Source organism: Zootoca vivipara, chromosome 3 (genome assembly GCF_963506605.1).
Source record: "Zootoca vivipara chromosome 3, rZooViv1.1, whole genome shotgun sequence".
NCBI lineage: Eukaryota > Metazoa > Chordata > Lepidosauria > Squamata > Lacertidae > Zootoca > Zootoca vivipara.
The window spans coordinates 21,486,380-21,510,950 of NC_083278.1; the positions used below are offsets into that span (position 1 = coordinate 21,486,380).

At 40.2% G+C, this 24,571-nt stretch overlaps 1 protein-coding gene across 1 annotated transcript in view; it reads left to right on the forward strand.

Annotated features, from left to right (window-relative positions):
• The window catches only part of CSMD1 (CUB and Sushi multiple domains 1), a 915,553-nt gene that overhangs the window by 839,856 nt on the left and 51,126 nt on the right, over positions 1 to 24,571 (forward strand). The window contains exons 50-53 of the mRNA XM_035109950.2: positions 9,703 to 9,888; positions 16,184 to 16,378; positions 18,598 to 18,771; positions 23,355 to 23,528. Of these exons, the coding sequence (XP_034965841.2) occupies positions 9,703 to 9,888; positions 16,184 to 16,378; positions 18,598 to 18,771; positions 23,355 to 23,528 (729 nt within the window). The remainder of the gene's footprint in view (positions 1 to 9,702; positions 9,889 to 16,183; positions 16,379 to 18,597; positions 18,772 to 23,354; positions 23,529 to 24,571) is intronic.

Below are 24,571 nucleotides of genomic sequence, written 5' to 3' on the forward strand. Positions count from 1 at the left end.
GTAGCAATCTTTTTAATTCATTATATATTTGCTCCCAATAGATCTTAACCTTGCCACAAAGCCACCACATATGATAGAAGCTCCCTTCTTCGACATTACATTTCCAGCAATTTTTCTTGTTAGACTTGTTAATTTTTGCCAGTTTGACCGGCGTAAGGTGCCATCTAAACATCATTTTCATGATGTTTTCTTTTAAAAGAGTGCAGGCAGTAAATTTAATTTGCTTTCTCCATAGGTTTTGCCATTGATCGATACTGATATTGTAACCTAGGTCCACTGCCCATTTGATCATGCACTCTTTGGTTGCTTCATCCTTCGTGTTCCAGTCTAGGAGGAGGTCATACATCTTAGTTAGCAGTTTTTCTTTACCTTCCAGTATTTCTGATTGAAATTTAGATTTTGTACGCTCGAATCCGTGATTTTTATAGTCTTGTTTAAACAGGTCATGTATTTGGTGGTATTGTAACCAGCCAATGCCCCTTCCTTTCAGTTGGTCGTAGGTTAAGATTTTCCAGCCCTCTTCAGTTTCTACAAGAATATCTTCATAGCATAACCAATTCATTTCCATGTTCGTTTTTTTAATTGTTAGGATTTCAGTTGGCGACAGCCACCTTGGGGTTTTCCTTTCTATTAGACTTTTTACTCTATTCCAGACCTCATATAGAGGCCTCCTGAACACATGTGATAAAAAGCCTCTATGTGATTTAACTTTCTCATGCCAAAGGTAGCTGTGCCAAGTGAACCTATTGTTGAAACCTTCCAGGTCCAGAAGTTCAGGGTCACTTAAGGTTGCCCATTCTTTTAACCATACCATACAAGAGGCTTCATAATAAATCTTGAAATCTGGTAATGAGAAGCCACCTCTCTCTTTTCTATCTGTTAAGATCTTATACCTTATTCGTGGAGGTTTTCCCTGCCATATAAATCTGGAAATTTCTTTCCTCCATTCCTCAAATATGGTGACACCCTTCACTACCGGGATCATTTGAAACAAAAACAAAAGCCTTGGTAGTATGTTCATTTTTACTGTGGCAATCCTACCCCACAGAGAGAGATATAGTTTTTTCCATGTTGCTATGTCCTTTTTAATATCATTCCAAATTTTTATGTAATTATCATTGAAGAGATTTATATTCCTTTCTGATAACCATATTCCTAGGTATTTAACTTTCTTCACTATTTCGATACCGTACTTTCTTTGCAAATCCTCCCTCTCTTTCTTTGTCAGATTTTTAATTATCATTTTTGTTTTGCTTTGGTTTAATCTAAATCCAGCTACGGCTCCGAATACGTCCATTTCCTTCAATAATTCTGCTATGCCAGTTTCAGGATCTTCCATGGTTATCACAAGGTCGTCGGCGAAGGCCTTCTGTTTATATTCTCTACGTCCGATCTTTATTCCCCTTATCTCCTCATTATCTCTTATCTTGTCCATCAGAACTTCTAATGTTAATATGAATAATAACGGAGATAAGGGGCACCCTTGCCTTGTTCCTTTCCTGATGTTTATTTCCTCTGATAATGTATTGTTTATTATCAGTTTGGCCCTCTGCTTAGTATAAATTGCTTCTACGCTTTGTCTAAACTTCTCTCCCATATCTCTTCTTTCCATTATCTTTTTCATGAATTCCCAGGATATATTGTCGAACGCCTTTTCGGCGTCGACAAATATCAACGCTGCCTTTTTATCAATTTTTAACTCTAGATATTCTATAATGTCCACCACCGTTCTTACATTATTTTTCATTTGGCGGCCTGGCAGAAATCCTGTTTGATCTTTATGTATGATTTCTGATAACACCTTTTTAAGTCTGTTTCCTAGGATATCCGCGAATAGTTTGTAGTCTAGATTCAGAAGAGAGATCGGTCTATAATTTCTGACATCTAGCAGTTCTGAGCTTTCTTTCGGGATTATAGTAATATAAGCCTCTTCCCAGGAATTTGGAATCTGTCCCTTTGTCATAATCTCATTCATTAATTTAGTTAGAATAGGTGTCACTTCATCTTTCAGTTCTTTGTAGTACTTGGCCGTCAGCCCATCAGGGCCTGGCGCCTTTCCCATTTTCATTTTTTTGATTCCCTCTTGGACTTCCTCTTCCGTTATACGGGCATTTAGTATCAACAGATCAACAGAGCCAGACAGATACCTAGAGAGAACCTGCTGCAAGACAGACCCAAAAAAGAAAATAACAGAACACCACTAGTCATCACATACAGCTCCCAAGCTAAAACAGTACAACGCATCATCAGAGATCTACAGCCTCTCCTGGACAATGACAGCTCCCTTTCTCAAGCTCTGGGAGGAAGACCTTTCATTGCCTACAGACAGCCACCCAATCTTAAACAACTCCTCACCCACAATAATACAACCACCAGACTTAACATGGACACTGGTACCAGAGCCTGCAATAAACCCAGATGCCAACTTTGCTGCCACATACACCCAGACAACACCATTACTGGCCCCAACAACATCCAACATACCATCTCAGGACTATTTAATTGCTCATCCTCTAACATTGTGTATGCCATCAAATGCCAACAGTGCCCTTCAGCTCTCTATATTGGACAAACAGGCCAAACCCTACGCCAAAGGATAAATGGACATAAATCTGACATCAGGAACCAGAAGACAGAAAAACCAGTAGGAGAACACTTCAATCTCCCAGGACATTCTATACAAGATCTCAAAGTAGCTGTCTTACTACAAAAGAATTTCAGAAATAGACTGGAAAGAGAAGTTGCTGAATTGCAACTTATCACCAAGCTCAAAACCATGGAGGGACCTGGTTTGAACAGAGATATCGGGTTCTTATCTCATTATACATGATAAGCGATCTTCAGCCATCTCAACCCTTGCTTTTTCATGCAAAACCATTTGCAGTCGTTTGCGGTCATCAACAGCTATCAGTCAGTCAATCACCCATTTCCACCACCCTTCTGGGTGATCCCCCCTCCCCATCCCCACCCCTGCCCACCCCTTCTCTACATAAGTGCCTGGAAACTTCCATTTCACTGTATCTGAAGAAGTGTGCATGCACACGAAAGCTCATACCAAAATAAAAACTTAGTTGGTCTTTAAGGTGCTACTGAAGGAATTTTTTTATTTTACTTCGATCCAGACCAACACGGCTACCTACCTGTAACCAGGGCATTTAGTATGTTAACCTGTTCTTCTGTTATTTTCCTTAAACTACTGTTTTCTAGGTATCTGTCTATTTCCTCCCCTTTTTCTTTCCCCTTCTGGTATAATTCCTTGTAGAATTTTTGGAATGCGCTCCTTATACTTTTAGGGTTTCCTGTCACCTTACCGTTTTTATGGATTTGGCTAATGTAATTTTGGCTTTGTCTTTTTTTCAGTTGCCAAGCCAAAAGCTTGCCACACTTATTTGCGTGTTCAAAATTTTTCTGCTTAATCCACTTTAATTTCCATTCCACTTCTTGGTTAACCAGGGTAGAAAATTGAGTTCGTAACATCTTTGCTTTTTTTACGTCTTTGTCTCCCGGGTTTAAGCTCAATTCTTTTTCACTTTCTAGCAAGTCTTTTGTTATTTGGTCCATCATCTTTTCCCTTTCCTTTTTTATTATACTGTTTTGTTTTATTAGGAAGCCCCTCATAAACGCTTTCCCTGCATCCCAGACCCAATTAGTTTCCGCGTCCTCCTTTAAATTAAATTTAAGATATTCCTTGAAAGTTTCTCGGGCTTTATCTACAATTCTTTGATCCTGAAACAGGCCTTCATTCATTTTCCACCGAAAGGGAGAGGGTTGATCATCTAACATTTCTAGATATATTGAGTTATGGTCCGAAAGTGTCCTGGGTGGAATATCTATTTTGCCGATTTTGGGGCTTAATTCTCTTGATAGCCAGATATAATCTATCCTCCCCGAACTTTGATTGGGTTCGGAGAAGAACGTATATTGTTTAGAAATGGGGTTTTTATATCTCCAGCCGTCAATCAGGTCCAGCCTTTCCACCATATTGAAAAAAGAAATTGGTAATTTACCATCTTTGCTGGCTTTTTTCCTTTTCGTTCTATCTAGTAATGGATCCACCACCCCATTTAAATCTCCCATTAGAAGCATTTTTTCCTCCATGTACTCTAGTAACCTTTTCTCTAAATTTTTATAGAATATTGCTTTCCTTTGGTTTGGGGCATATATTCCCACTACCAGCATCTTTTCCCCCTGTACCATGATTCGGACTGCTACTACTCTCCCCTCTTCATCTTTAAAAACCAATTCTGGTTTAAATTTTTCTTTAATATATAATACCACCCCTCTCTTTTTCTTTTCACTCAGTGAGGTAAATTCCATTCCCAATTTTTTGTTTACCAGGATCCTTTCGTGTTTTTTTGAAATGTGCGTCTCCTGTAAACATATCAGATCTAATTTTTCTTTTGTCAAAATGTATTCAAGCTTGTTTCTTTTACTTTTATTATTTATTCCATTCACGTTCCAAGATTTAATTTTCAGTACCATAGTTTTTTCCTATTAATTAAGTTTTATTTAGTTTATCGAAATACAATGTCTTTTATTCTTTTATAACTGATCCTCCTTATCAGTATCTATATCCGGATTTCTTTCTTCTTCCTCTATACTTTTTTCCTCTCCTTCCCCTAGCATGTCTTCTTCATTATCATTCTGGTCTCCTCCTACTGCCCCCTCCTCACTACTTGTCTCCATTCCTAGGGCCTGTCCGTATTTTCTTCTGAACTTTCCTATATCATTCTGGTTTTTGATCGTATTTCTTATGCCTTTATAATAGAAGGTGAGTCCCACCGGGTTGTCCCATCTAAAACCAATGTCATTCCTTCTCAATACTTTAATGAAATCCCGGAATTTCTCCCTTTTGCGTAGCAATCTCGTAGGTACCTCTTTAAATATGGTTATTTCCCTCCCATCAATTGCCAGCTTGTTTATAAAACTTTGGCTAAGAATTTCGTTCCTCAGAGACATAGAATTAAATATTACTAGACAGTCCCCCGGGAGCTTTCTCGCCTTTGCCTTTGTTAGTTTTACTTTAATTCTAAATGCATTGGAGATTGCCCCCTCTATTTCCTCCTTGGTACGCCCCAACCAGTTTGCTATTCCATTTGCCAATTTTTCCTTAATGTTCTCCTCTTGCTCTTCGGGTAGGCCTCTGAATTTCAAGTTTTGCTGCCTCTGTCTAAGTTCCATGAGTGCCATGTTATCTAATATATCTTCTTTTTCCTTTTTTAATTTAGCTATCTCCTCCCTTAAGCCTTCTGTTTCCTTTTTTATCTCTTTCACCTCTTTCTGCACTCTTTTAGTGCTTTCTTCCAGACCCTTGGTTTTCCCTGCTACTTCTTTAATTTCTTGAGATAGTTCACCCACCACCTTCTCAAATTTTTGATCTATTGAGGTCTGTATATCTTCCAATTTTTTTTCAATATTCTGTTCACTTTGCTTAATTTCTTTTTTTATTTCATTTAGGAATCCCTCCCAGTCTCTACCTTCCTCCTGTCTGGAGGAACGTCTATCAGTTGGGGTTGTCATCGGTTTCGCACCTCTTTTCTCCCCCATTGTCTGGCCGCTTTCCCTCCCCTCTATACTTTGCTAATTTTGACCCCTCTTACCCCCAAGATCTCCTACTTCTACCAGTTATTCAAATATATAGAGGAGACCAGAGACGGAGATAAGAATAGGGGAGCAGTCCAGATAATGGGAGAAAGAAAGGAGAAGAGAAAAAACTCTCCCCCCTCCCTCCTTCCCCAAAGTCTCAGTAGCGCGTTGTTACTGTTTTGTAGGTGGAGTTAGTTTCCTGCTTCTTCCGTTACGACGATACCGGTTCCCAACTGGAAGGCTCCTTATAATCCTATTAGAGTTCAGTAGATCAATATTTATACAGTCTTTCTAAAGTAGTGTTAGTCCACGAATGCTTGAAGCAGGGATTCAGACCCAAATTACAGGTAGGGAGTTCAATTAACGCCAATGGACCTAAGACAGAGCAATCCTCATGTGATACGGAGGGTGGCAAAGTTATCCCTTGCAGTACGTGGGGAGAGAGCAATTCTATATTACTGGGCGTCTCCTCGACGATACACTGGGGAAGGAGGAGGGTAACGCATGTAACTCATTCCTTCATAGACTCCTTTGTTCAGACACCACTTGGAATAGCGCTACACGTTTCCGCCGTATATCCGCAGGAAATAGGTCAAGTTTGTGTCTCACAAGTTATCTTTTTCTGCAGTGGTATAGCCCCAAAATATTCGTAACAGTCCCAATATGTTAACTTCTTTCACCTTATAACCCGACCAGACGCTGACTTCCAGTAATGGAGAGAAAACTCCTAGGTAAATTTCTCCTCCGCCTAAACAAATCCAAGAACGTAGACCATAAGATAGTTTTACCTTATTTGAGAGGGGGGAGGCGGGTCTTCCAGGCTCTATCGCTAGAGCGGCGTCGGCTTTTCCCCCCTCACCCGATAGAATGTTTCTTTTGCGCTATGTAGCTAGATCCCTTCGGCGTCTTCCTGCAACCTTGTAGCGGGCGCCATCTTCTACACCAAATCGAGAGAGAGGATCCGAGATATCTTGCTGTGTTCTCTGGCGCTTGGCAGTCTTCCCAGCTTGCCGAGATATCTTGCCAAGACTGCCTATAATTCACGGAGGCTTGCTGCTTGCCACGGGAGCCTGAGGCTGCGTGGGGCGTGGTTGGCGATGTACTCCCTCGCACCCGCCACTCAATCCTCCTTCGGGACCACTAATTCGGGACCCCGAAAAGGAGGAGAGCGGCTCCGGGCGCCGCTGAGTACCCTCAAGTTCAAGGTAAATCCCCCTTGAATCTCGGGTCTGCTAGCCTTGCAGAACCCGGTAAATTCCACGCCTCAACCGGAGCGACCACAGAGCGGTCGCTGCGCGCTCCCTTCCGTGTCCGCAGCTCACCGGAAGCATAGTTTTTTGTTTTCAGGTTTGATCTTCTAGCAGTCCATGGGACTCTCAAGAGTCTCCTCCAGCACCATAATTCAAAAGCATCAATTCTTCGGCGATCAGCCTTCTTTATGGTCCAGCTCTCACTTCCATACATCACTACTGGGAAAACCATAGCTTTAACTATACGGACCTTTGTCGGCAAGGTGATGTCTCTGCTTTTTAAGATGCTGTCTAGGTTTGTCATTGCTTTTCTCCCAAGAAGCAGGCGTCTTTTAATTTCGTGACTGCTGTCACCATCTGCAGTGATCAAGGAGCCCAAGAAAATAAAATCTCTCACTGCCTCCATTTCTTCCCCTTCTATTTGCCAGGAGGTGATGGGACCAGTGGCCATGATCTTGGTTTTTTTGATGTTGAGCTTCAGACCATATTTTGTGCTCTCCTCTTTCACCCTCATTAAAAGGTTCTTTAATTCCTCCTCACTTTCTGCCATCAAGGTTGTGTCATCTGCATATCTGTGGTTGTTGATATTTTTTCCGGCAATCTTAATTCCTGCTTGGGATTCATCTAGTCCAGCCTTTCGCATGATGAATTCTGCATATAAGTTAAATAAGCAGGGAGACAATATACAACCTTGTCGTACTCCTTTCCCAATTTTGAACCAATCAGTTGTTCCATATCCAGTTCTAACTGTAGCTTCTTGTCCCACATAGAGATTTCTCAGGAGACAGATGAGGTGATCAGGCACTCCCATTTCTTTAAGAACTTGCCATAGTTTGCTGTGGTCGACACAGTCAAAGGCTTTTGCATAGTCAATGAAGCAGAAGTAGACGTTTTTCTGGAACTCTCTAGCTTTCTCCATAATCCAGCGCATGTTTGCTATCTGGTCTCTGGTTCCTCTGCCCTTTCGAAATCCAGCTTGCACTTCTGGGAGTTCTCGGTCCACATACTGCCTAAGCCTGCCTTGTAGAATTTTAAGCATAACCTTGCTAGCGTTATGTAGAATTTTGTAGAATTTTAAGCATAACCTTGCAGAGCAATTTAGAAATGCTTAAAATAAAGAGCAGAAGGACAATTCAGTTTAAAAGCCTTGCTGTATTTTAGAAAAGTGCTTAAACAGGATTCTTTGGGGGAAGCCTTGTGCTTCAAAAGTATGGTGTGTTCACATTCTGGGATCTTATGGTGGCATCCTAACTTTGGAAAAGCTACCCCAACAAGATTTGCAAGGGACCTACAACCTAATTCATATTAGAGGAAGTAGCTCTATATGCACTACAGATTATTTAGGCTCTTTAAATCAAAGCCATTTTTGAACTGTTCCTTGAAACAAACTAGTAGCCCATGACATGTTTAATGCTGAGGAGGTGTGCTTTCAAACTGATACGCTTTCAGTGAATTTAAATCAAACTTTTCCCTTGGTCTTGTTCTTTTAAACAACGGTGTCTAGCTGCTTGCAAGAGCTAGAAAGCACTGTTGCAGGCTTGTTGAATATTGTGACTAAAAGTCCCCTGGAAGTGACATTGTGTTACAATGTGCCACCTCTTCCGGTGGCCATTCGTTTCACTGTACAAATGTACCAGGAAGATGTAGCACATCATAACACATGGCCACTTACAGAAGACTGTAAACCAAAGGTTTTGATGAGTATGATAGAATCATAGAATCGTAGAGTTGGAAGAGACCACAAGGGCCATCCAGTCCAACCCCCTGCCGAGCAGGAAACACCATCAAAGCATTCTTGACATATGCCTGTCAAGCCTCTGCTTAAAGACCTCCAAAGAAGGAGACTCCACCACACTCCTTGGTAGCAAATTCCACTGCCAAACAGCTCTTACTGTCAGGAAGTTCTTCCTAATGTTTAGGTGGAATCTTCTTTCTTGTAGTTTGAATCCATTGCTCCGTGTCCGCTTCTCTGGAGCAGCAGAAAACAACCTTTCTCCCTCCTCTATATGACATCCTTTTATATATTTGAACATGGCTATCATATCACCCCTTAACCTTCTCTTCTCCAGGCTAAACATACCCAGCTCCCTAAGCCGTTCCTCCTAAGGCATCGTTTCCAGGCCTTTGACCATTTTGGTTGCCCTCTTCTGGACACGTTCCACAAGCACCACATAAAAAGAAACAAAGAACCAAGAAGTCCTTTGATCACGTTGCACAAATGTAGGTTGGAACGACTCCTGCCTGGGAAAGTGTGTTCTCCTTCATGGAGAGCACGTGTTGCAGTGGGGGCAAACAAGACATCCCTCTGTTGCTTGGCGGTTTAGTTTGGATGGCCACAAATCTTATTGGGCACCTCTTGGTCGTTGGGGAGAATTTGATGTTGCAGTTTATGATTGATGGCCAAGGGGCTATTTATTCCCTGTGCGCACAGTTTAGACTATTAAGTGACTCCTTCCAAGCTCTTGATGAATATATTTTCATTATTTTGGAAATGGAAAACATAACAAAACTATAACAAATGAAATGGTTGGTTTCCACCTCAAACTGAAAAAAGTTATACTCATAAGCAGCCCAGATCAGCATTTGAGCAAAGAGTATCTATACTGAGATCCATTATTCAAATATAAGAAATATTCATGTTTTATATCTGTTTCCATACTATTATATGGGAAAATGTTTTATTATTGTTTCTTTTGTTATTAGGCCTCAGCACTATTATTATAAAATGAGTCTCTTAGCAGCAGTAATAAGATAAATGTGTAATGTATAAATTATTATTATTATTTCCTGTACAGTTACAGATTTGACAACATTAATGATTACTTCCTGAGGCAAATAGCTTTTCTACTTTTCTTCCTCTTTTCAGCTGTATCTTGTGGTATTCCGGAATCTCCCGGAAATGGCTCAGTCTGGGGTAATGAGTTTATTTTGGGCAGCAGAGTGATATATGAATGTAATGAGGGCTTCAAGCTAGATTCTAGTCAACAAGCAACAGCAGTGTGTCAAGAAGATGGATTGTGGAGCAATAAAGGGAGGCCGCCCGTCTGCAAACGTAAGTACAGAATTCAGAAAAACATACACCCTTTCAAAAACTATATTTTACTACTTCTCAATATTGAGTACATAGAATCCCCCCCCCAAAAAAAATGAGATGGCAAATCTGAGTTGAATCTGAGTTTAGAAAGCTCTGGCCAACTCCAGGGCAACACTTAGTCAGCCCACCACCAATCACACTTCATCTCCCTTAACTGAGCCATAACATCCATTAGCTTAGCTTACAGAATGGCATTGGGATGGGGAAGATATTACGTAAACACCACTACATTTATGTGGAGTTGGGCTGGTCTGAACCCACATTTTACTCTCCTAGTTCTTTTCCCTGTTGGAAGTAGAAATGGAGGATTTACTTGTCATCGGTTGCACTTTGTTGAAAGGAGGCAAAATACCATTTTTTCCCGTGTATAAGGGGAGGTTTTTCTATTTAAAAATTGTCTTAGAAATTGGGGGTCATCCTATACACGGATAGTGCAGGGGGGGGGGGGGAAATGTGTGATTGGTTGCTGCCATGAGCCGGAGATTGTCAGTGGCTATTGGGTGAGTTATTGGTGGCTGCGGCAAGGTCTAGTGTTGACTGGATGTCACTGCAGCAATTGGGCGGGCGATTGGCGGCTTCTTCCGGCGAGGGGACAGACGATAGGTGGCTCTTGTGACACGTGAGAGAGGCAAGCATAGGTCTGCGGAGGTGAGCGATTTTCGGCAATCCCCCCTATAAAAAGCTCAACAACTCTGGGCCACCCCCCTAAGTAAAGCTCAACAACTATGGGCAATCCTCTCCCCCCCCCCAAAGTAAGTTCAACAACTCTGGGCAATCTCCCCCATATCCTTAATTTGGAGTCCCCCAAATAGGGGGCGTCTTATACATGGGGGCATGTTATACACGGAAAAATATGGTAATTCAGTGGAACGAGCGTTCCTTAGCTCTTCTAGCTGGAGCTGGCTGTTTCATATGCAGATGATACAGATATGACTAATGGAGATGAATGAAGGAACAACCACAAACAGGCTTAGTGGCGAAGATCTTTGAGCTAAGAGTTGATTTTGGAATTGGAAATGTTAGTAGTGGTGTTTAGTCATGTCATTCCTGTCAGCAATGAGTGGCAGACCCAACAAATTGTTGTGGGAAGCCCTAAGCCTCATACAAACAGCTTGAGAAGTGATAGATCTGAGCTTTCTCTAAAGGAAATTTCAGACACTGTACCTAGAATAATGTTGTCTTCTACGGCTGCACAGCTATGCATCCATGCAAAACTAGCACAAAGATCGTCTTTCCTTCCAACTCTACAGTTATATGATTCTATGAAATGTACACATTACAACAAGGTTTTGGGCCCACGCTTCTTTCTCAAACTTTCACATCAAATACTTCTATTGGACCTTATTTTCCTCTTGGTCTATGCCTCTTTGAGTCATACTTGTCCTAAGAAACCCAGACAATTCAATTGGAAATGCAGAGATTGCAAGAAAGAAGTATTTCTTTTTCTTAATAATTGTTCATTGTCATTGCACAGCAACTACTGACCAATCCCTCAATAACTTAATGGCGTGCCCAATTGCCAGTTTTCTTTATCTATAAAAAACATGGATAATATTTTCAGTTTGCTTATTGGCTGCAGAAGGGGGAAAGGAGGAGACACCTTTTAAAATCTACTTGTTTCCCTTCTATGGCCACTACTTGAAACCAGCATAATTTATTGTATATTTGATTAATTCTGCTTCTTCTATAGAGGTTTTATGGGATTCTTCTATAGTTTAAACATAGTTATGTCAGCTCAGTGCATTTGAATGAATTAGTTTGCATTGGGTGCTTATATTATTAAAACAGCGTTATAGTTTTCTTTTCCTTTCTAGAAAATATTTCTAGGCTCTTTTCATAACTGTGTTGTGACATTTTCCTTTCTGTATTTGATAAACATGAACTTTCTGACATGCCATTATCATTTGGGAGATAACTATGCACAATTTCTTTCAGCTCATAATACAGTTTATTATACTGACACCACCTTTCTGCATATCAAAATGTGTTGTTGCATTTGGGATCATTCTTCCCCCTCTTCGTGCAGCAATCAAACCTTACATTTTCACCTCTTAAGAGCACCAAAGCCTACTTTTCAAAAATTTCATTGTAACAGTGTGATGGGTATGTTAAAAATACTTTGACCAAACCACATAACCACATAATAATAGAAAACTGGACCTTGCCTTTGCTTGATCCTATTTAGATGGTTTCTAATTAATATATTATTTTGGTTTATTTTTCTAAACTACTCTTAAAAATTCAGGGAAAGCTGGTTTATGCGTTTAATAAATAATGTTGCTGCTGATGGACTGGTCATTATAACTGATTCTTACTTGAAAGAGAAGCCAGGCCAGCTTATTTTAAAATCATAAAAGAAACCTATTTTTTTTGATGTTTAACACTTCTATTATCCAGATACAAAATATTGGATAACAAAAAATTGAAGGCAAATTTGGAGATTTCTGCTTAGGAAAAAAAGCTGAGAAATGATCAAGAAATGCTAAGAGACTTTTGATAAGACTCTCAAAGCTTCTCATTGGACTAGAAGAATGGAGTTTCACAGACCCCTTAAGTTTATAGTGAATTCCTCCCAGGGTGATATCCAAGGTGAATTTCAAGATTATGTCTTGGCCAAAACTGCTGAGAGCTTTGGCAGGAAGACAAACATATTTTGATAAACCAGTACAATTTACCACCAGTTAGCTTTCATACCTCCATGTCATAAAAAAGGACATCAAAACCCAAGTACAGTAGTTAATGGTAAATGGTAATTGGTGTAGAATTTGCTCTCTTGTCAGTTGCAACCCTCAAAATTAGTAGACATCTGGTGGAGGAGTGAGTTAGGCTCAGAAAAATTCATAATTACTAGATATACCAACAAAACCTTGGGGTTTTGTTACACTAACCTCATAGAACATCACTATGAGCCCCTGATATATATTTTTTCTCCAGCTCGGATTGCATTCTTATCTGGAAAAGAATTCCCAAGTTTACTCATCTTCTCACCCAGCCATCAGCCTGGTTTCCTCTTAACAACACTTACCTGGCTTGGACCAGTGTCTGTCTGGGACATTGGTAAAGGTAAAGGGACCCCTGACCATTAGGTCCAGTTGTGACCGACTCTGGGGTTGCGGCGCTCATCTCGCTTTACTGGCCGAGGGAGCCGGCATACAGCTTCCGGATCATGTGGCCAGCATGACTAAGCCACTTCTGGCGAACCAGAGCAGCGCACGGAAATGTTGTTTGCCTTCCCGCCAGAGCGGTACCTATTTATCTACTTGCACTTGACATGCTTTAGAACTGCTAGGATGGCAGGAGCTGGGACCGAGCAACGGGAGCTCACCCCGTTGCGGGGATTCGAACCGCCGACCTTCTGATCGGCGAGCCCTAGGCTCAGTGGTTTAACCCACAGTGCCACCTGCGTCTCTTAGGGACATTGGTAGTGCCAATTAATAAAGGACTGAGTGCCAGATCAGTCTGAGTAATAAAATCAGCTATTTAATCTTTTCTTTTTCTTAAAGGAAACAGTATTATTTTCTGAGCCACTATGATTTATCATGGAGGGGAGAGGGTAAAGTTACCTATCACTAGTACCTAGGTTAATTAGAAGTCCATTTCACAATCCAGTCAGCCTTTTGGGTGATGTTTAAACCATTATTTCACTCTTTGAAGGCTGCAGTCTAGAATACAGGTTAGAGGTAGTTAAGTCTACTTAAAATTTAAATTGATGGGCCTTTTTCTGTTCTGTATCTCCAGCACTGGCTACAAGGTGAATCTGATAGTTCTCCGCCTTCCCAGTTATTCTGGAGTGACATACGTCCGTACTTTGAAATACTTTTTACCTCAGAAATAATCCTCTGTTTTGGCAGTGCACATGAGTGTTGGTGTAGGTAAATAATCTCATTCTAGTGATGTGACATATAATCATACTTGAAGGATGTAATTACATTTGCTTCACTATACTTGGAAGCAGGCAGCAGTTAATACATATATCAACAGAAACAAATCAGCATAGAAAAGAGGACAGCATTTTCCCTCTACATCTAGACAAATCTGACATCATCTCTGATTCAGACGCCATGTATAAAAATAGCAAGTGTCACTGGTGTCTGAGGTATAAGAGAGAGACTGATGGGTGTCTCAGTAATTTGTTCTAAATACAGCAGCTGTTAAGTAGGCTGTATTTTAATTCAAGAATAAAGCAGTTCTGATAAATCAGAGGAATTTGCTGCAAAATTAAATGGCACCGTGGCACAAACAGTTTTCTGTCACTTATATATTTAACGGCTTTGCATATTCTTTTTTAAATAATAATAATAATGCTATAGCCATTACCATATTCTCTGCACATTTTATTTTTTTCCAGTGTGCAGAGAGATGTATATAGAAAGAGAAACAGGTAGACAAAGAGACACAAGGTCACATTGGCGATCTTGACCCACTTGTTATTTCTCAGTTCAGCACACTTGTTTTGAGGATAATAAAGGCAGAAGAACCTTGCATAGCATCCTTGGTGCTTGTTGAAATAAATAGGTAGATCTAAAAAGTCACAGACTTCCAGCTGCCAGAAAGTTCCTTCAACACCAACTGGTAGAAGAGATGGAGAAGGTCTCAGAAGAGAGGAATTGGTCTGCCTTGCTCCCTGACTCCCTATCAGCCCACCCAAATGATTGCGTATCTATCTCACCTATTCACCCTAAAGCCTCTGAGAATGCATAGCCTTGAATGAATTATCCAGATCCCATAAAAAAGATGAAATGTCAGGAACCACCCTCCTTATATAGTGTCATCTAATCTCTCTCCTGAACTGAACCATAACATCCATTAGCTTCCAGAATGACTTTGGGATGGGGGAGATATTATGTAAACACCACTACATTTATGTGGAGTTGGGCTGGCCTGAACCAGCATTTTACTCTCCTAGTCCATTTTCCTGTTTGAAGTGGAAATGGAGGATTTACTTGTCATCGGTTACGCTTTGTTGAAAGTAGGCAAAATAATCCAGTGGAACAAGGACCATTCGATATTCCTAGATAAATAAGTCATCGACTGTTGGCTTTGGCTATACCAAACTAGGGTTGGAATTTTCCACTGGGGTGCGCATTATAGATGTAAAATATCTTTCCAACACTCTTTTTTTAATAAAAAAAATCAGTAATATCTGAGGCATACTCCCCTATCCCAATAGTTTTAGTGCTTGCCCCATGCTTAGAAAACAATGAATCCCATCAGTTTTCTACTTGCCCCATGCTTTCTACGTACATGTCAGAGCAGTTTTGCCTTTGCCCCATTGCTTTCCCCTAGAAAACCTGCTATTTGGTGATAAATCAGAGCAAGCAGGAATCCACAGAAAACCCGATTGCCTTTTGCTCCAATTCAGTGCTAAATTGGCAGGACAAACGGAAGTGTGGAAGAGCCCTTACTCCTACTATTCTCTCTAATGTGCCTGCTTTCTGCGCTTATACCTCTGTTCTACTCTTCTAAATTTTATGTAGAATTTAGTTTTAGTATTCTGCTTCTCTCCCCCCCCATTAACTTTCCTCTCTATCCCCCATACCCTTTGACATCTCTGTGAGACTGCTCTTTTTCCTGCATCTGTTTGATGACGGTGTTACCTGCCCTGAACCAATTGGGCAGGGTGGGCTACGGTGTTAGAACATGTTTTCAGATAAGATTGCTCTATTTTGTAAATCCCCCCCACCTGTCTTACATACAAAGCATCAGAATGGAACACACCAAGCTTGTTTTAAAAGAAATACCACACAGATTAAAGATTGGTTAGAATCTTAAATGAAGCTTTTGGAAACGGCATCTGTGTTTCCCATTAGGTAGCAGTTTACTATTCCCTATTCAGTCTCCACTGAGCATAATACACTTTTGGCCATGATGCTAAACACATTCTATGCCAACAGAACAATACAGGTTTTAGAGTGCCAGTGGGCGTTATCTCTTACAGCTTATTATTAATACATTCTTCTTTCTATGCAAACTGTACAACTTCACCTCTTAATCAGACTTTAAAGAAAGTATCCATATTATAAAACTGGAACAGTACATTTCCCCCCTCCCCTCATTTCTTAATTGAAACAGCCTCCCAGTGTTGGTGTTGAAACAAGTGTAAGGTGCTATGCACTGGAATGTGCATTTGAGAAATGTTCATAGCATGCTCAATTTCACCAGGAAAAGTCTGCTGTCAATAGGACGATGATTCATCTTCTGTGAAGTAATATTGGAAGGAAAGTGCTAATACTAAAGTGTCCTTGCTTCACAGCTGTGACTTGCCCCAGCATTGAGAGCCTGCTCTCAGAACATGTTGTCTGGAGACTGATTTCTGGGTCGGTGAATGAGTTTGGCGCACAAGTCATGCTGAGTTGCAGCCCTGGCTATTATTTAGAGGGTCAGAGACTCATGCTGTGTAAAACTAATGGAACATGGAGTGATGCTGATGAGAGACCGGTGTGCAAGGGTAAGAAACATTTATTTACACAGTGCTCAGTTCTGTCCAAAGATATAGCTTCTATTTTTCTACCAACACAAGTAAAGGAACTAATATCTGTTAATAGCTTTTCTTTTCTGAAATATTTGAGGGCAATCCATCAAGAAGGTATGCAAACCTCATTCAAATAAATGGGCCCTGCACCAAAACACGGAAACCCTGTAATCATACAGGGTTGTATATAATGTTGTCCTGCTGCTAACAGGCAGTTCTTTCATCCAGCGGAGGTTTCTGTGGACAGAACATGGAGGAGGCCATTTTTGCTTAATATTCCCCCCTGTGTGTCTCCTCCATCTGATCTAATGGGTTGGGAGATCATTGAGAACAGTGTGGGAGGAAGTGTGGAGGTTTTGCAGGAGAAATGAGGAACCTGTGCAAAAAATTTTTCCTCCACAATCTGCTCATGGAAGCTGTTGCTGTATCGTGAATGGAAGGATTACACTGGAGGTGCCCTATTACAAAAAATGAGTTATGTTAATTGATTTTCAAGTGTAGTTATAGCAAATATTTATAAATATTTATGTCAGTTTGCTAGATACAGTGTTCTAGAGCCCTGTACATCCACCAGTGCATACAAGATACAATTGGGCACATACTTTGAGTAGAGGGGGCAATTTCACATGCATTAAGAAATATACATGCCTATCTGTTTCCTTTCTTGAAATGAACAAGGAAACTCTTGAGGATGTGAGAAAGGGCTTCATATGCAGATCAGATCTCCGCATCTGTAAGAGTAGTTTGTATTGTACATATGACATGCATCATTTAATTAAATGAATTATTTGTCCATTCTCAAGAGCCTTTATTCAAATAAATTCATGTATTCATTGTTCCTATTACAGATTAAATTAATTGTGAATGGTGCCCATCAATTACATTCAACTGTAATTAGACAAACGGCTAATTAACCATGGATTATCTGAATACCGAAGTAATCCAGATCAGTCAAACATGAGCTGAGCAATCTATTTGATCTTCAGAAATTAAAATTCATTAAATATTTGAGGCTGTTAAACTATTTATTACTATGCTTCTGAAAGATAATATAATAAAAACACTACAGATTACGTTATTCATTATGTAAGCACAGAGTGCTATCATTGTATGTAGTCTGGAATCCAGAGAGTCACACAGCTGGTCCTGTGCACACAGGGGATTTTGGACTTGGGAGGCCGCTGCTCAAGAACCACATGTCACAAAGCCAGTTGTCTTTTAACCCGGAGGAAATTTCAAAAACTGAGTGTGACATATGGTGAAACGATCTACTGCTCAAAATTAAAATTAAAAACCCAGTCGTGAATGCTTCCAAGTTTTCAGTCATGTGTAAAATAATCCTTTTGCACCTTGTAAAGCGTTGGCAAATAAAGCGTGGAAGGTGGTTTTGAGCTGCTGTACCAGAAAAGCTGGCATATCAGCATGGAGGTGAGAATGCACATTGTATCACTTCCGTGCTGCTTAAATTGCCTCCAAGTCACAGTTATGCACAGAATCGTACTCCATCTATTGTTTCCATTACTTCATTGTTTATTGACTATGTTTCCTTTAGCGTGTTGCTAAGCCCAGGTGTTTTCTTCCAATAGCGTTGTACATAATTGATCGGGTCTTACTGTAAAGCAGGGGTGAAGAAGCACAGGCCTGGGGGCCAAATAGTCTTCCAAGCCTCTTTGCAAGGCCCTCAAGACTCTCCATGCCCTCAGGCCTTGCTTGTTTATTGGCCCTGCTTGGCATTCTCTTTGAGTGTCTTTGTCTGGCTGGAAGGTGTGTTTGAACTCTGATAATGTTTCTGGATTGCCTGGATGGAAGATACAGAAGGCGGTATGAGGGTGTGAGTAAAAGTTAGCCCACTCACTCTATCAATGGATTAAGGAAAAGCAAGCAAACTATTTGAGACACCTAGATATTGCCTTGGAGAACTTACGTTCAGTAGGCATGAACCACTTGCTTTTCTTCCTCCCGTGCAAAGTATTGGAGCTCCCTAGGTCTTGAGGATTGGAAGTTGCCTTTAAGCTAAAGAGAAATGAGCGATTGAGCAAGTGGGTTTGTTTCTCTGGGGCAACCCAGTCAGATGGACGGGGTACAAATAATAAATCATTATTAAAGTAGTAGTAGTAGTATTCTTTGGGGCCCCAAATGACTCTAAGAGCCTCTCGCTGCTGCTCTAATGTAAGCACTTCATTTTCCCTTTTCAGTTATTTCCTGTGGCAGTCTTCCATCTCCACCAAATGGTAATAAGATTGGAACTCTGACCATATATGGAGCCACAGCAATATTCACCTGCAACACTGGCTATACCCTAGTTGGTTCTCATGTACGTGAATGCCTAGTGAATGGGCTTTGGAGTGGCACTGAAACGCAATGTCTCGGTAAGTACAAATTGCAGCAAAAATCTAAAACCCCAAAAGGCAAATGTCTTGTGAAGGATATGAGTTTAGTTTTGTAAATTTAGTTCACACAATTTCAGTAAATGGTATTGTTCGTATTGGTAACTTTGTGTTACAGCTTGAGGCACTGATTTCTTGAGCACACATGGAAGGAAATATATTTATAAATAGGTTGGTGTTTAAAGGGGATGGATTCTTCATTTCTCAAATATCTGAGGATTCCATTCTTAGCAGAATCCTTGGCAAGGATCTCAATTTATAGTATAGCACCCATTGTAAACTTTTCTTTTCCAGCTTGCTCCTAGAAGGCAAAAACTCTTTCCACGTTGCTCTCAAACATTCCTTATTGAGACGGTTTTAAAAACCAGGTAGAATATAGGGACAAAGCAATCACAGGATCCCCAACAAGAAAATTACACCGCACATGATATTTTCACAAAGTAACAGGAAACCTCAGAGAAAACACAATCCCAAGGAACTGATGCTGTTTCTGATTTCAAAATACTGTCAACAAAGTATACAGAGCAAAAAGTGGTGGGCTTTCTTTTCTTTTTTTTTTGGTATGACTTATTTCTATCGTCATAGTTGGCATCTTCTAAAATCCATATTAATAAAACTACAGCCATTAGTATTCAAAGAGGAATTTCTTTATATTGAAAACTACACACACACACACACACACAGTTCAAATGCTCGTTTCCAATTTTAGCTGCACAGATCAGGAACTTGTCATTACCATAAGCATGTTACAGCTCAGAAGTTAGATTTTTGAGTCTGGCCTCTTGCCCCTGCTGCTTTTATATTAACATTTTCTTTTAAAAAATGTAATAAGCTGTATTAGTAGTCTTACAATACATTACATATGCCCAGTATATAGTACATATCTTAAAGTAAATTGAAATTTCAATCATGTACACACAAAAAGGGGAAAAAAACCCATATACTTAATCTTTTCTTGCATAATTATGAACCTTAAGCGTCAGCTGTATTTATGCTACTTTTTATGAGATCATTAACAAAAATTATTAGCAAAGATTATTAACAAAAAATATCATAAAGACTTTGGACTTCCTGTCAATTCCCATTGTATGATTTTGTTCTAATAGTGAATGTACCTAACATTATTAATCTATTCTTTATATATTATCTAATACATTCTTACAGCAATTTGTACCATTGCTCTTATTTCTCATATATTGTATTTCTTTATCCAAGGTCAATCAAATGCTGCCATAGACAAAAAAAAAAAACCCCACTGGTATATTTTTGTACATATCTCTTATATTTATCCCATTTTTGTGCAAATTCTTGTCTTGAACTGCCCCTCAGGCTGTTGTTCAATTGCGGCATTTCCACATATTCTTGTAACTTACGGTACTCTGCCAACCCATTATAGTTGGAACATTTCCCCCTTTTCAGTTCTTTGCTACTAGTGTTCAGGCTGCTGCCGTAGCATATAGAAATATTTCTCTTAAATTTTTCAGGCTATCTTTACCAACAATGCTTAACAAGAATGCTTCTGGCTTTTTTTAAAAAATGTTAATCCAAAGATTTTTTTTCAGCTCCAAAACACTCTCATTTTTTTGCATGTCCACCACATGTGGTTCATGTCTCCATTACAGTTGTCACTCATTTCAGTTCAAATGTATAGATCACATAGTGGTTGTTTAGATTTCAGTGGTGAGTAATTTAATGAGAGAGAAATCTGAGCACATTCAAGCATTACTCAGTATATACCCAGCCGAGTTATTTTATGAAATAAGATAAGATATCTTTATTGTCATTGTCACCTTGCGGGAACAACGAAATTACTCAGTTGCTACATCCACTCAGATAAAGCATTCCACATAATCCAAAATTACTATAAAACCTAATTAAAAACAGTAAATAACAAGTAAAATAAGATGACTTCAAAGTCCAGACTTTCCATTTAAGGCCAAAATCGCTCTAGAGAAGAAACGAGATGGCTCGTTCTTGCCTGCATTGTTCTATATCTCCATCCCGATCGCAGGAGCTCAAAGAAATGGTGACCAGCGTGCGTTGGATCTCTTGATATGTCTAGTGCTTTTCTATGACACCTGGTGGTGTAGATTTGTTCCAAGGTGGAGAGTGAGCAGCCAATAATGCTCTCTGCTGTTTTAATAGGGCTAATATGTGTGTGCTCAGGCATTTCAGGTACATATTTGCAACCATTTCAATAGAAAACATTTTGTGCAGTCCTATGCACTATTGCCCTGTATCAAAGCACCATTGAAATCAGTGGGTCTGACTTTGCACTAATCTATACTCTGTTACTGTCAATTGGAATTTTGTCAAGTGATTTTTATAATTTTATATCCTAATAGAAGTTCTGGAATATTTTTTTTATTACCTCATATATGCATAATTGAACAGAAGTCCTAATATTTAAAGCAATTATGCACTATAAACTCTATAAGATCCTGTAGATCCTGCTATAAGGGACAGCCTTGCATAAACACAGGTATTTATAGGCCTAGATAATTTTCACACACAAAGCTTTTGACCCTCCAGATGTTGCTGATCTACAACTCACATCATTGATACTTGCCCTGTACCTACTCTACTCAATCAATGAATGGCTGTCTCCTATTACATTCCTTAATTGTGAGTTCTCGCTGCCTTGCATACACAGAGAGAAATCACAGAACCAAAAATGTATTTTGGAGTCTGGTCTACTAGGGTAATTTCTAAGGAATTAAGTAGTCTACCAGGAAATTTTTATTTTCTAAAATAATGTACTGTGCCATGTTTCCAAGCTACAGTATTCCACCTTATCTAGCTTGCCCCCTCCTCCCAATCTCTTATGTATGCTCATGTATTAAGCTACACAAAAGAAAAAGAAAAAAGAATGATTAGATTGACATATAGTGTCTTAATACTGAATACATGTACTTTCCCCCTTTGATAGAAGACAACGTAAAATTAAACCTCCACCCCAGTTGCTTTTCTATTGTGTTTTATCAATGTGGATAAATGCATTGATAATGGGAGGAAGAGACATGAATGAATTGAAGACTATGAGAAACTGCACATGCAAAGCAGTCTTTGCAACATTTAGAAATAAAAAGTGGAAAAATGAAGGTTTATTGTTGCATCTGTTCCAAGATCATGTAATATGGAACACCAACAGCCAGTGAGAAACTCATATAAGGAGAAGTTTGGAAGCATCCTTACTTCAGCTCTCCACCCTATTCCCTATTGCAAAGTTTCCAATATGTTTATTATTCACCAGCTCATTCTGCTGTCTTTTCATGCTTTCCTTTCAAACACCTATAGGATGTCCAACATTGCCATTGTGTTTGTGGCTTTTGATCTAACAGAAGTATCCACTAACATAAGAAAATAGTTTTCTTCAATTTCACCTTCTCACTGCAGTCCCCTCCACATATAACCCCCCCCCCAAAAAAAATACTATTCCAAAATGTTGGTGGCTCCTCCAGAATAGTGTGGCCTAAATGCTCAGTGTATGTTTATGGAACTTTTTTAAAGGGAGGTTAGTCCATGTATGCCACTTTGGTGTAAATGTTTAATTATTGCAGTGACCTAATATCGAACCAGTCCAGCATTTTATCTCCCAAAAAATCCTGAAAGCACGGTTTATAAAAATAGATTTTCAACAGCCTCTTTAATATACTGAGGGCTAATTTGGCTTGATTGGAAGATTACATATATATTTGGTGTTTTATTGCCTTGCTTCTTAAGTTCGTCAGCTGTAAGGGTGTTTAATTTAACTAGGTTCAAAATGACAGGAAATCATTAAATCCACCAAGTGACATGATCTGTAAATGAAATAAATCACATGGAACATGCACACGGCTGTTAAGGTTCCTTCAGAAACAAATAATAATGGCAAGTTCCAAGTTAGTACCTTCCAGCCAGCCTGAGATCTCCTATGTTTTAATAAATCTGACTTCAATTATAGCTATTGCATTTCAGCTTCTCATTTTCACATCTGCAGGAACAACAGCAACAACAAAAATCAATATAGGATTATCTGGATTTGGGCTGGCTGAAAAGCATCAAAAAATGTATCCTTGTTTCCATAGAGCTGAATATCAGGATACATATGAAAGTGCACGCAGTTCACTGTGTGTGTTTAGCAATCTATGCTTCCTGCTTCCCAAATTTCTACTTTGCCCAAGCAGCACAGGTGTGGCAATAGGGCAGTTTCACAGCCGCCTCAACATGAGGAATCTCTCATGCAGAAGTCTGCATTATTTCTTTCAATTAATTCGCACGCTGGAAGAAAGTGCATCTACCGTTGTCATGGCCAGTTGCAGAACAGCCTTACAATCTGCACCAAGGGGCCAAGCTTCAGTTTTTTAATAAATTCATAAGAGCATGTTTGTTGAAGAGTGGACTGTAAATAAAGGGCAATTGAATCAATAGCAATGTTTTTCAGTTTTGCAGATATACCTCGCTGGGGGCTTAAGGCAATGTTTTTGTTTAACATTATTCTTGTTTACGATTGACTGCTATGTGAGCTGAAAGTGAAGTTTGTGTTCTTTTCTTCTGCCCCCCATCTCCCCCCCCTCTTATTCTAGCTGGACACTGTGGTTCTCCAGATCCTATTGTAAATGGCCACATTAGTGGAGACGGCTTCAGTTATCGTGACACTGTGGTGTACCAATGTAACCCTGGTTTTCGACTTGTCGGCACGTCTGTTCGGATATGCTTGCAAGACCACAAATGGTCTGGGCAAACACCAGTTTGTGTCTGTAAGTAACACCATTCGCAGTGTTCTCTAAGTAATAGCAAGCTGATCAGCTCTGAGATGGGTAAGAATGATAAACAATTGCTGGTAGAAAAGGATGTGTAGACATAACTGCCTTAAAATGCAGCTGGGTGTCCGTCTCCACCCCCACCCCCCAGAATTCAGATTGCAGCTGGTTGTGGGGGGAGGAACACATCAAAATGCAGTACAGTGGTACCTCGAGTTACAAACGCCTCAGGTTACAAACGCTTCAGGTTACAAACTCCGCTAACCTGGAAGAGTTACCTCGAGTTGAGAACTTTGCCCCAGGATGAGAATGGAAATCGTGTGCTGGCGGTGCAGCGGCAGCAAGAGGCCCCATTAGCGAAAGAACGCCTCTGGTGAAGAACAGTTTCAGGTTAAGAATGGACCTCCGGAACGAATTAAGTTTGTAACCAGAGGTGCCACTGTATTTAATAAGAAGCAACAGGATAAATACAGGACAGGTGTGGACTGTGATTAACAGGTACATTGCTTCCCAACCCAGTGGTGAGAGTGCACTGGGATTCAGAGTACAGTAAATGGGAGTGGGTATACACAGCACAAACCCAAGTTCAGCTTTGCAAGATAGTATTGGTTGATGCTGCTGCTTTAGCACCGGACTTGGAAGCAGTATCACCAGTCTCTTGCACAAGCACATGGCCTGAAGCAGGGGCGTACCCAGGATCAAAACTAGGGGGGGGGGACCATGGTCGTTCAGGGGCAGGGCCAAGGCACGGGAGGGGGGGCCACAAAGTGGGAACGTGGGCGGGGCTATGGAGCCCAGGTGAAACTGACTCCGGGAAACTGACTCCAGGGGAGAGCGCATGTGTGCGACCAGGGGCATCACAATAGGGGCGGGGGGGCCCGGGCTCCACTTTGTGGGGGACAGCGCCAATATCAACATGCCATCATATGATTTCTATGGTGCAACTGCATTTCAAATACATCACACTGATAACCACATTCCACTGGTGCCATGACTTAGCTATAGCCAGGCCTTGTTGAATAATTTTATCACATTGAACT